Source organism: Malus domestica, chromosome 02 (assembly GCF_042453785.1).
Source record: "Malus domestica chromosome 02, GDT2T_hap1".
Taxonomy (NCBI): Eukaryota; Viridiplantae; Streptophyta; class Magnoliopsida; order Rosales; family Rosaceae; genus Malus; species Malus domestica.
Window position 1 is genome coordinate 18,368,041 of NC_091662.1, and position 13,154 is coordinate 18,381,194.

At 36.7% G+C, this 13,154-nt stretch overlaps 1 protein-coding gene across 1 annotated transcript; it reads right to left on the reverse strand.

Moving 5' to 3' along the window:
- Positions 1 to 1,932: 1,932 nt before the first annotated feature.
- Positions 1,933 to 2,742, reverse strand: LOC139191350 (uncharacterized). The gene is made up of 3 exons (XM_070812109.1): positions 2,464 to 2,742; positions 2,106 to 2,367; positions 1,933 to 1,997 (listed from the first exon to the last, which is right to left on the reverse strand). The coding sequence occupies exons 1-3, from the start codon at positions 2,740 to 2,742 to the stop codon at positions 1,933 to 1,935; spliced, it is 606 nt and encodes a 201-aa protein (XP_070668210.1).
- Between the last annotated feature and the right edge of the window lie 10,412 nt (positions 2,743 to 13,154).

Consider the following 13,154-nt stretch of genomic DNA (forward strand, 5'->3'; position numbering starts at 1 on the left):
TATATATTATTAATTATTAATAACATATATTATCTTCAAGTCAACTTGAACTCAAGTTCGAACTTCATTGGAGGTCAGACTTGTAGTCTGTTCTATGTTTTCTTTCAAGAAATGAGCCACAGGATGGCATAACCACAAAGTGGAAGATGCTATAACCAGAACTGAAAGCAAACAAATGAGTAAAAATAAAACAACAAACACACAGAGTGGAAGATGACATAACCAGAATTGAAAGCAAACAATGTTCTTCAGTTGTGCAATGAAGTGGTGATGATTCCAGCAGCTATCGGATAATTCAAGTCCAAGAAATTAAAGAAGAGGACAAGAATTGTCAGTCTGAAATCAGATAATTCAAGCAGGGAAATGCTTCTGAGATTGTTCATTGTTGTTGTAAAACAAAGGGACAATGCGATTGATTTGAAAGAAATTTTTAGACCTATATATGCAAGTCTTTTGCATGAACCTATGGACATGAGATTTAATGAATTGGTGTTCCAGTGACTATATCGTTTAAAAAAAAAAAGAAACCTGAAACGTACCGAAAGCGGACCAGAAAAAAACCAAATCGAAATTAAACTGAAACGAACAAAAAGCGAAAAAAATGAACCGAACCGAAATTTTGGTTTTGGCAAAAAACCGAACCCACCCCTAGTCTCTCTTACATTTTTTTTATATGTATTATCGAGTTTCACTTACACATATAAACAGGCCTTTCATAACACGTGATATGAGAATAAGTAATAATGTTTAAAGACATATTTGTCAATTTGCTTCCTGAACTTGTATAGATCTGTCAATTTCCCTCATGAACTTTAATTTTAGTCGATTACCCCCTAAACTTTATATTTAGCCAATTCCCCCTTGAACTTTAATTTTAGCCAATTGTCCCTTAAACTTTTATAAATAGCCAATCCCCCCCCCCCCCCCCCCCCGACACTAGATTTTAAAATTTTTCATCCAACTTTCCATCCATTTTGATCACACGGACAACACATGACAACTGTATGGGGGCAAAAATAATGAACATTTGGATGAACATTTTTAAAATCTAACGTTAGAGGGGAAATTGGCTATTTATAAAATTTTAGGTGGTAATTGGCTAAAGTTAAGGTTCAGACGAAATTGGCTAATTATAAAAGTTTAGGGGTAATTAGCTAAAATAAAACTTCAGAGAGGAAATTGGAAACTTTATACAAGTTCGGGAACAAATCAACAAATACCTCAATTTAAATACAAAAGTTAGTGCAATGACTAAATTCCCGAATTTGTAAAAAACGCACAAGGCATCCCTTTACACTTGTTTGGATGAAGAATTTTAAATTTTCATATGATTCTAATTGACGGGAATTACAATTCCCAGTAATTGAAACCCCGTCAAGTGAAATTTCATTGTTTGAATGTTGGATACATGGAAATTGCAAAATGAAGGGAATTACAAATTTCATTGTTTGGATATTCCCTAGAATTTGTATTCCATAGAAGAATACAAATTTGAAAAAATAAAAATGTTAAACTAGTAACAAAATCATCAATGATAAAGGTCATCAAACCAATAATTAAGGCTGCCAAACCCGCACTAAAGGAAAACAGTCTAAATTTTTCAACAACTAAGAACTTCTCAAAAGGTCTGCAATAATATTTTATTGGAAAAAAAAGGTGTGCAATAATATGATAAGAGTTGATTGAAGTAGGAAAATTCCTGTAAAGCACACTTGCAAATGTCAACAAACATTCGTGACATGCAGGACTCTTATTCTAACTAATGTCTTACTGAAAATCACTAAAATGAGAAACATAATGAAAACAATCTTATGTGCCTCGTGAAGTAAGCAATAATACCATATTCTTTTTCTTCTCAATTGGGAATGTCTTCAACATGAGAAATTGCTTGTCATTTTCAATCAACCAAGCACATGCTTTGATTTGTTCTTCTTAGCTGAGATCTGGTATTGCATTTACTTCATCATATACCTCTGTTGGATCAAGTTTCTTTGCGTCTACAAAAATATAATTTTGAAAGGATGAAGCTATCTTGGCAAGTGAATATGCAATCACATCTTTAGGGGTGGTTCATTTTCTTTTTGTATAAGGCACATCAACAAAACTTGCTGGCTTTCTCTTGCGTTGAGTCTTTTGACCAGTGGCTGAAATAGGTGAAATCTTATTAACAATTTCAATATCTTCTAAACTTTGTGTGTCACCAACCAAATCTATATGATCAGATTCATTATACGGAGGAGTCATAATCTCAACAGCTTCTAAACATGTTTCAGCACCCTCACCTATGGTTCTATCTTTGCCACATAAATCCACTATATCATAGTTTGGAATGACCTTACAATGAAAGCTTTTAACACAATCATGTGACTACCAATCAAAACATAAAAGATCAAAAAGCAAACCATAAGTATAAGAACAATTAAAAGAATTTCACACAAAAAAGAAAAATAATGAATTTGTTACCTTCACGTACTCCTGCCAGACAGGGTCTTCATCTACACTCATCATCTTTTTGGTTGCATCCCAATTAAATCCACTTTGACTTAGTATATCACTCACTATTGCACAAAACTTTTTCCAAGACTTCAGACAATTTTGAATGTTATCAACAGTTATATGAACATCAAATTGAGCAGATAATATGGCTGCAACAGAATTATAAGCAGCTATCTTCCAACCACCATCTCCTTTGTTTCCCAATCTTCCTTCTTCGCGAAGAATGTCAGCCAAAACACGTTCCATATCTACATTCCATCTAAAATAATTATTTTCCTCTCCTTCATTTTCAATTTCTTGGTTCTCTTTCTTTCTCATTGGTTTTTGTTTGCATACTGGTTTTCTATTAGATCATTCCATTGCTCCTAACATAAAAATATATTATTGAGACATTAAGTCACTCATAGACACATTCATAGTAACAATCCGAGTATCAGCTCATATTTATACATTCATAATTATATGGAACTAAGCTACAAAAACTTGAGTATAGTTGCTTGAAATAGACATACATTAAATGATAACATAATGGACATAGCTGCACGCACATTATCTTTTTAAAATATAGCATTATAAATCAAACAGAACATGTTCAAGAAACACATAAATCCATAGTATTCATATGAAATCCACATTCATTATGACAATACAAACTAAAAGCAACAAATTTTCCATTAGGAATTATTGGCAACTCTTTGAGCTTGATAATCGTGGAACACCAGCACTGCCAGTGTATCCTGAAACGCAGTTTATTTGAAGATTCTTTGAGAAGAACACTTTTACTATACCAATGCATGACCATGACAATAACATATATAATTGTATTAACAATAATTTTCCTTTTTTTGCTTCCTATTTTCCTCTTCATTTATAGCACACTTTCACTTTAACCTCGTTAGCATGTCTACAATATGAGTAGTTTCCATACCTATTTGAATGTATGAACAAAGATGTATTGTGATATGCAACAAATATTTATGGGATATGCGACTTTCTATTTAGCCAAAAGTTGTAAATATAAATGTAAATACACAAGGTTTTTGAGGCAAGAATGAGGCGATGCAACCAAAAAACAAATGAACTAACACCAAGGGCACAACATCTGATCAATCTTAGCTATTGTAAATGTGACCATCGTAAAATCATGTATTTGATATAGATGGGATCTCTGAACCCCCATAGGACTATTGTAATCCAACATTTATTTATACTGCTAAATGCAACAATGAAAGTCAAGACTCCAATCATACTAGCACCTGTATTTTAGTTTTTTACAATTAACCTTCAAAAGCACAATATATGTAACAAGGAACTAACACCAAAGGCCATCAAAAACTAAAAATGGAGGACTGCTAGACTATGGATTTTCCTTTCTTCCTTTGAAGTGAAGGAAACAATTCAGGGGAACAACCAATATCGTGCTTTTAAGTAGTATAGAAAGAGTGTATTCCCTCCCCCACCCAGCCCTCCCCCCTCCCCCCCAAAACCATCACCAAAAACCTTCCACCTTTCCCAGATAAGGTTAATTATAGACCCAGTAGACAATTCAATCGGAGAAAAAACATAATAAGCACACCAAACATAAAACTATCAACAAAATTCACAATTCTATGATAAGTATACCCAAAAAACCAAAAATAATTCAAGAAAGAAAAGAGTAGAGATGTTGACCTATAACAAAGGAAGAAGATGATTGCACGAGCAAAAATCCCTTGGAAGATTAGAGAGTAAACAAAGTGAAGATGCAGCCCTTTTACTGTGAATTTGGCAGTATACATCCCAGTTTGGCGCCCTAATCCTGAAATTTGGCATGCGCAAGGTTTCCCTGCAGATGAATTCGGGATTCTCATCGTTGTTGGAATTGGGAAATTACACCTCTTTAGACCGAAATTAAGCTCGGAAATCTTCATCCCCAATTTCCACCTTTTTTCCCTGTAGAAATTGCCTTTTCTCGCACTGCAAGGTTCCCAAACGAGGGAAAACTGCTTTTCCATCTTGAATTCCCTAGTTTAAGTGAAATTCTGTTTTATTTTACCATATCAAAACAAAGTGTTACGGCTCATATTCTATGTCACTTTGCCTATTTCCTATTTATCTTATCTGATTTTCCCATGTTGTGTGATTTAGTGGTATGTATTTGGGATGGATTATGGAGTGGCATGGAATACAAGTTTGTTAAACTTTTCAAAAATGTTGTTTTTACTATTTGTTTGTACCATTATTTATATCATCCATCTAATAGAGATGTGATCTACATGTGTTGGTTGGCCGTACCTCTATTAGAGAGATGATACAAATAAATAGTAAGTGTAGTACAACTCTAAACTTTTGTATTTACTTTTGGCTTTATTATTTGAATGCTGTTAAGGAGACCATATTTATACGTGTATCATCTCATATGGCAAGTAATTCAGACAACCAACATTCGATAAAATAAATTCATTAATTGACGTGGCATGTGCATGTCTGTTAAGTACTAGGTTTAATGTTTGGCTTCCCTTGTCAAAATTTGTAAGTGTTACCACACATGCTCATAATTTAGAGTTAGGGTATAATTAATTTGGAATTACTACTGGGATTGAACTTGTCAAAGCACCAGTCATCTTCAACACAAAAGGTTTGAATAATACATTTGCATATGCATATCAAGCTTATTTTTCTAGATTCCTTTTGTTTAGTGTACTTGTCTAGTTAGAAATTCCTTATGTTGTCTAGTTGTCTAGGCATGCAAATTAAGACAGCCTACATGGGCCATCTAACACCTTTTCCCATGCGGGGATTTCTCACCCTTGATCTAAAAAGGTTTCTATGATTGTGACATATGTCTCCTTGTTCCCCTTATCTGAAACATCCATCTTTCCCATTAAAAGGGTTTTCAGGGTTCATTTGTATTTGGTTAGGTTATTTACATTTCAAGAAGAATAGTGCATTTAGTCTAGAGTTACCTCTTAAGCTTTCAAACCGAATCCCTAGCCATAAAACCATCTCATGCACAAACACCCAATCACTGCATATTAGGGTTGCATTGTTTTAATGGTTTTGCATTAAGCTTTTAGTCTAAATCTAAGTTTCATATCCTTCATAAACCAATCTCTCGGATTTATGTTAGGTTCTTCTTCAACTGTTTGACTGGACAACCTGACCAGTCATCTGAATTCAGATCTCATAAGCATATCATAACATCATATCATTGATCGTGTTGATCTTAGTACCACAAAGTGACGAGTTCAGGAGGAGCTGCCACTTCGTGAAGATTGAAGGAGTCCATCTCATGTAAAGCAAGGTTGCATAAAGGTAAAGCTACTTCGTAAATAGGGATCTAGGACTTGAGCTTGTGTGGTCTTTGTTTGAACCTTTGTTTACACTAGTGGATTGGACTCAGTGGAGAGTCCCTAATTTTTTAACCCAAAAGTGGGTTTTTTAGGCCAAAAACTTCCTTGTGTTTAATACTTTACAAAGCTTTATTTATAACCTTTGTTGGAGTTAAACATTGTAGGGTTTGCTAGTATTGACACTTTATTAACCAAGTGAACTGAAGTACTAAGACTAAAACTTAATTGAAGTTCACATTGTTAAGTTTTAACCTTTTAAGTTTGATTGGTTTATATGCTATTTATACCATACTTAGGGCCTCCGTATTTAGATCTCGTATAAATACTTGGGAGACTTAAATGTAATTATGTAACAAAGGAAGAGGAAAAAGTGTAATAAGTGAGGAGTCCTTATTCTATAAAAGGACCCTTCACCCTCATAATTAGGGGGATGCCAATTCCTAAGCCCTCTCACCCCCTCTCAAAGCCTCACTCTCATTACAGAGGCTCTCACATTCTCTCCCTGACTTCTTAGAGAAATATACAATTAGTGTGGACGTAGCCCAAACCTTGGGGTGAACCATGATACATCTTGTGTTATTTATATTTCTTGCAGATTCACGGTCAGATTTACGTTGTTCCAAGACCCCTCCGATTTTGTGTATACAAAGCTTCCCAACATTTGGCGCCGTCTGTGGGAATCGACACGAAAAACTATGTTGGTTCTCTTTCATTTTTTCACCTCCACCGTGAATCTGCAAAATCACAGAATTTGCAAAATCACAAAATTTGCAAAAACCCAACACGGGTTGTACTCTTTCTGCGACCGCACAGACCTGTCATTGGTCTCAGTTCTGCGCCAACTGCATAGACCTGCCAGTTCTCAATTCCTACCTCCAGCTGTCACAACTCGGCCCCTAACTTATCACCATCCTCTTCGGTCAATCTCCGACAGCCACGTGCCCGGCCTCCCTCTCTCTTCTTCTTATTCGTTTTCTTCTCCGTCTCTTTCCTCATACACTGCTCCCACCCACAGATGATCAAAGCTCTCATTCATCACCATAAGGGATTCCGTCCGCCGCTCCAATCCATTGATCACCTGGTTTCCTCATCGAATGAAGCAAATATCTAGCTGGTAACTGCTTTCCTGGGACTTGCACATGCTTCTTTTAGAAAAGGCTTGGCTCTATTTATGCTATTTCCATCCACTTGGCCATAACTTTTCTTCGCGAGTATCTTTCGTCTCTTCCTGGGAATCCAATGGTAACTGGGCGCGAGATCCAAAGCTCGCTGGACGGATCTCGATGGAAGTGTCCTCACTAGAATTAACGGCAACCATGCTAGTAGTCGACGGCTATCCCCTCATGGACCTCGCTCTCTCCACGTGGATCTCGCTCTTTCGACACGTGGACCTCACAGTTCTGTTCGACAGGGCCAGAAACTCGTCTACCAAAAGTCCCTCATTCGCCCATCCTCTGCTCGGCATCTCTGTTGTTGACTCGGTCCACCAACTCATCGGAGTCCGAGTCACGAAACTGGAGGAGCTGAACGGGGTCGCTACCATCGTGGGGAGGCTCGGGAAGCGGTGCGCCGAGCCTGCTTTACAGGGGTTCGAGCACGTATATGCCGACTTCATTAATGGGGTTATCCATGTGAAGGAGTTGGGGTTTTTGGTAAAAGACATGGAGAGCATGGTGAGAAAAATGGAGAGGTATGTGAGTACAACTTCGAATTTGTACAGCGAAATGGAGGTTTTGAATGAGTTGGAACAAGCCACCAACAAGTTTCAGAACAATCAGCACGAGGAGATGAATTTCAGAACCAGTGGGCGAAGCAGCCGCCATTTCTGACCTCTTCCTTCCAGTTCCGTCATCGTCATCGTCCAAAGTGGACGAGTTTGAGGCGGTCCCACTGAGGACGTATTGTGTGGATGCCGAAATTCGCGTCAACAGAAGCAGTGGGAACAGAATAAAAAAAAAGAAAAAAAAACGGCAAAGCCCAAAATAAATGGGCTGGAATGTTGTGTAGAGGCGAAGGCCTATAAGCCCAAAATAGCTCCAACTAGGCCATCAAAAGTACGGCCAGTACTCCACAATTATTCGGCAACCTGCCATTATTACCACCAATCAGGTGATCAAAAGTACGCCCAGTACTTCAAATTATACATGAGCATTACTCATGTCAATTACACATAAACATTCATGAGCATTACTCATGTCAATCATACATAAACATTCATGAGCATTACTCATGTCAATCATACATAAACATTTATGAGCATTACTCATTCAATCATACATAGACATTCATGAGCATCACTCATATCAACATTCATGAGCATCACTCATATCAACATTCATGAGCATCACTCATATCAACATCAATAAGCATCACTCATATCAATCAACATAAACATTCATGAGCATCACTCATGTTAATCAGCTTCAAAAGCTTCATTTACAGAGCTCTAGCTTCAAAAGCTTCATTTACAAAAGCTCTAGCTTCAAAAGCTTCATTTACAAAAGCTCTAACTTCAAAAACTTCATTTACAGAGCTCCAGCTTCAAAGCTTCACTTGCAAAGCTTCACCTGCAAAGCTTCACCTACAAAGCTTCAGTGCAGGGTATACAAATACCACCTCCGAACAACCACCACTTCGGCCCATACATGGATTCAATTTGAAGTCTCCAACTAACAGACTCTATTGACCGAAGACTTGGGGGACTACACTATGTACCATATATTGGGCCTCATGAAAAATACTTGGGGCTCATTCATGTACTGAGGAGTGAGCCCTTATTTTATAAAAGGGACTCCCTCACCATCATTAGAGAGCATCAACTCTAACCCATTATTCATGTATTAAGGCGTGAGCCCTTATTCTATAAGAGGGACTCCCTCACCTTCATTAAAGAGCATCGCCGCCTGCTGAGCAACCGACTCGCCATGAGCATCACTTCTAGCCCATCACTTATGTATTGAGGAGCGAGCCATTATTCTATAAAAAGGACTTCCTCGCCTTCGTTAGAGAGCATCAACTCTAGCCCATCATTCATGTATTGAGAAGCGAGCCTTTATTCTATAAAAGGGAATCCCTCAACTTCTCATTCACCTAATACCATTAATGGTATTAGAGCCTTGCTCTAGACATACATAAAGTCATCATGTTGCTGGATCGTGTAACTGTCATCCGTTCTTTGATGGCGTGAACTATATGGTGGAATGAGAAGTTTCAAATATTACTTGAGGCGTATGACTTTCTTGTAGTTGATTACCCTACTCTTGAGTGAAGGGCTCTCTCTAGAGCTGTTGATGGGGAATTGGTGATCAAACCTAAAAGTGAATGGACTACTGATGAAATGACATCTACTATGGCAAACAACAAGGCAAGAAATACCGTTGTATTTGCCATATCACCAACTCAGTTTGCTCATATCCGTTACTGCACAACTGCCAAGCAAGCTTGGGATAAACTCCGAATCTTTCATGAATGTGACAAACAAGTGAGAGATTTGATGCTTCAAATGACCCTATCAAAGTTTGAAGATTTAAGAATGCTTGAGTCTGAAACCTTCTCAACCTTCTATGAAAAAGTTGAAATGTTTGACGAATGAAGCTTTCGGATTAGGGAAACTTATCTGTGGAACAACGATTATTAAAAAAATCTTAAGTTTTTTGCCCAAGAGGTTCTAAGGAAAGAAGGTTGTCATCCAAGAGTTTCAAGATTTAAATGAGATTAAGCTCGGAAAGTTAGTTAGAAAAACTCATTACCTATGAGGTGGAAGATGATGATATCTCCAAAAAGAGAAAAGATGTTGCTCTTCAAAGTGTTGAGAATAGCAAAGTTACGAGTGACTCTCGTGAACAATTCTCAAAGGATGATCTTGTTATATTCATCAAGCAATTTATAAGATGTCTCAAAACAAAGGAATGGATGTCAAGTGGTCTGAGGGGTCATCAAACGATCGTGGAAAACTATTCTCTAGTGAGAAATCTAGTGATTCTTCATAAAAGAAAGACAAAAGTTTATCCAAAAGTTCTGGTCCATGTTTTGCTTGTGGTGAAAGTGGGCATCTGCAGCTGAATATGCCAACACCAGACTTCTTGGTAAGAAACGTAAAAAGGCTATAATGGCTACTTAAAGTGGCAGTGATGATTAAGATCTATGTCATCAGACAAGTCATCAAATGATGATGAAGGGATTGTTACATTTGTTGCATCTGTTGATGAAGCATCTTCCAGTGGAAAAGATAAAGTTTTTAATGATACTAATGTGTCATCATCTCAGGAGTTGTCAAGCTTGTATGAATCTCTACTTGATGAGATGTGTGTTGCAGCGTTAGACAATGTTGAGCTGACCAAAATGGTGGTTGCGTTAAAAGAGGTTGAGTTTCTCCGACTAGTCAGAACAAAATTAAGTGACAAAATCACATGATTAGAAACTGAACTTCACATACTGAATGAAAGAGGCTTATTTTATGGTGGTGATGATGAAATGGATGACTTAATTGCCTCTCTTGAAGATCATGTTCAGAGTTTAATGATTTCACATGAAAGTTTGCTTCAACAAATTCATTTACTGCAGGAAAACAATGAATTATATCAAGAAGCTAATTTGAAGTTATCTTCTGAGTTGGATGAGGCTTCTCAAAAGTTAAGTTGTTTATCTATGAGGGATGACTCTTCAGGAAAAGTACTCTTTATTGGAACTCAGTGTGAAAGTATAGATGTGCTTACTTGTGATGGAAGCAGTTCAAGTTCCATGGGTGTCAACTCATATGCTTTTAAGGAACTCCCCTTTGCATCTCCTTTGGTTGACTCTGCTTCAAGGACTAGGTTTGTTCCTAAATGTCATAATTGTGGTGATTTTGGCCACATTATACCTATGTGTAGAAAACTATATCTGGAAGGGGAAAATGATCTAAAGAAACAAGTGGATCGTTTAACTATAGCAGTCAGCATAATGTCCAATATTGTTAATTCTTCAAGCTCAAGAAATGTCAAGTCAACGTGAATTTGGGAAGTGTTTTATTGCTCAAAGTTCAACATCATTCTTTAGGCCAGACACCTAGCACCTTGACAGTTATTGCTCTCTTCACACGATCGGTGACAAAGATGTTTTTCTATCTCTTGTACCATTCAAAAGTGGTATGTTTCAGTTTGGTGGAGGAGACAAGGCTGAGGTTGTTGGAAAATTAGTGATTAGAATTCCAGGACTGCCTATACTTGAAGATGTTTGCTATATGACTGGGTTGTCAACTAGTCTTCTTAGAATTGGTTAACTCTATGACGCAATTGCTAATGAAGTTTTTTTTATTCCTAGATGAGTTGCAAAATTGTTGATAAATGTGGGAAGAACATGTTGATGGTTCCAAGATCAAAGGAAAATTGTTATACAATTGCTGCCTCTAAGTGTGATGATTGCTCAGGTTAGAACACTGATCATTTTCAACAAATGGTCCAATGTGGACAATTACAAATCTTTGTCTCTAAATGCTACTTATGTGAACCTTGCATCTTGGGAAATGATCCTATTATATCTCACACAAAGGCGTATTGCTATGATTTTGCCAAAGCCTATTATCTAGAGAACGAAATTTCAATCATTCAATCTCCAACATTGATTCATGGTTAGATGCCTCTCATATTGATTGATGAAAGCATTACAACACCAAGGTATGCTTCTCTCTCACTTATGAATGCAAATTCTTCATATGCCTTGTTGGATTACATCTTCGTAGTGTGGTTTGTTCTTCAAGTTGATGACCTTGATTTGGTTCCTGATGTGTTTTCTGATCATGACTATGCACTGGTTGTTTGGATGAATGTCGTCAAATATTTATCTTCCAATTGTCTTGGGAACAAATATTTTGCTCTAGAAAGTTTCTGCAAAGAAATGTTTTTGTTATAAACTTGGTGCCATGTGAGGAACAACCAGTTGCGTGTTTCATAAGTCTTTTGGAAAATCAAAGACACAAAAATCTTTGATGGTCTATTGACTTCTGTGCCTTTGATCGAATAGGTTGAGTAACCTTGCTTCTATTTTGCTATTCTTCTGCATGTTTCTTTTCTTGATCTTATGTCTGTCTTGGCAATCAACTCATTAGTTAAGTTTGTATGTCACTTTGTGCATTTCTTAACTCTCACATGTTGCCATTTTGTAGATTAACCTTGATTAATTTTTTTTCCTTTGTGATGTCAAAGGTTCTCCCTGTTATGGCTAATAACTTCTGAAAAATCTGTCTTATTTGTCAAAAGCACTTGTTGATTTAAGGGTTAGACTTTCTTTGTGCTCAGACCCTCTCAAAAGCAAAATCATATATCTGAGCATCGATCTCTTCATTCATGAGCAAAGTTCTAAAAAATTCAAAAAAACAAAAAAAGGGAAAATTCCAAAAATTCTCAAAAGTTTTATCTCATGCAATGTTATGGGCATTCAATTCATTTTTCCTATCTCAAGAAGGATTCAAAATGTGTCTTGGATTCCAATTCACACCTATCCTATCAATGGTAATGTGCTCCATATCACCCTTACCAACTTAAAAGTTCTATTGGCTGGGTTATTCATTGTGTGTAGTTTTGTATTTAGATACTGGCTCAATTTATGTTGCAAGGGTTATGTCTTAATCTCAATAGGTTATTAAAAGTTTGGTTAGCCTTTGAATAAATTATTTTTTAAGTTACATGGAACTTTGACTTTAAGATGGCTATCACCAATCCCTTTTCCATACCTTGACACATCATGGTTGTTGTATGAATGAGTGTTAATCTATGTTGTGCTATACTTGTGTGACCCTAAAGATTTGTTCTCAAAGTATTGCATTGCATGTTTCTTTTCTAATGTGCTTACTTTGTCAAAAAAAAAAAAAAAAATTATTACCAAATTTGTCTTGGAAGCAGGGTTTCTAAATCTGTTTTATTCTTGGTTTTTCTCTATGAAATTCCCAGTTAACGTGAGCTCAAATGGTACTAGGTTTGAAACTGTAGCTTGTTTTCTCTTGTTTTTATGTTGTCGTCTCCCTTGATTACATTTTGTTGCACTTAACTAGTTTTGTTGTAATTAATTTCAATATTCTGACTGGTCACGTGGTCTAATCAGAAATGTGAGGTTCATTAAGGGTATTAGTATCTTTACACCGTCTATTTTTAACTATTGCATAATTATGATGAACTTGAGCAATGTAATTAGTGATGTTGCTCAAGGTAATTCTATACCAGTCCCACCAACAAATGTTTCCTAGGAAAGAAAAATAGCACATCTTGAGTCCGAGATCAACTCCCTTAAGAAGCAATTTGTTGATTTTAAATCTTTGGTCAGTCAATCAGCGTCTTCACCTCATGTCAGTCA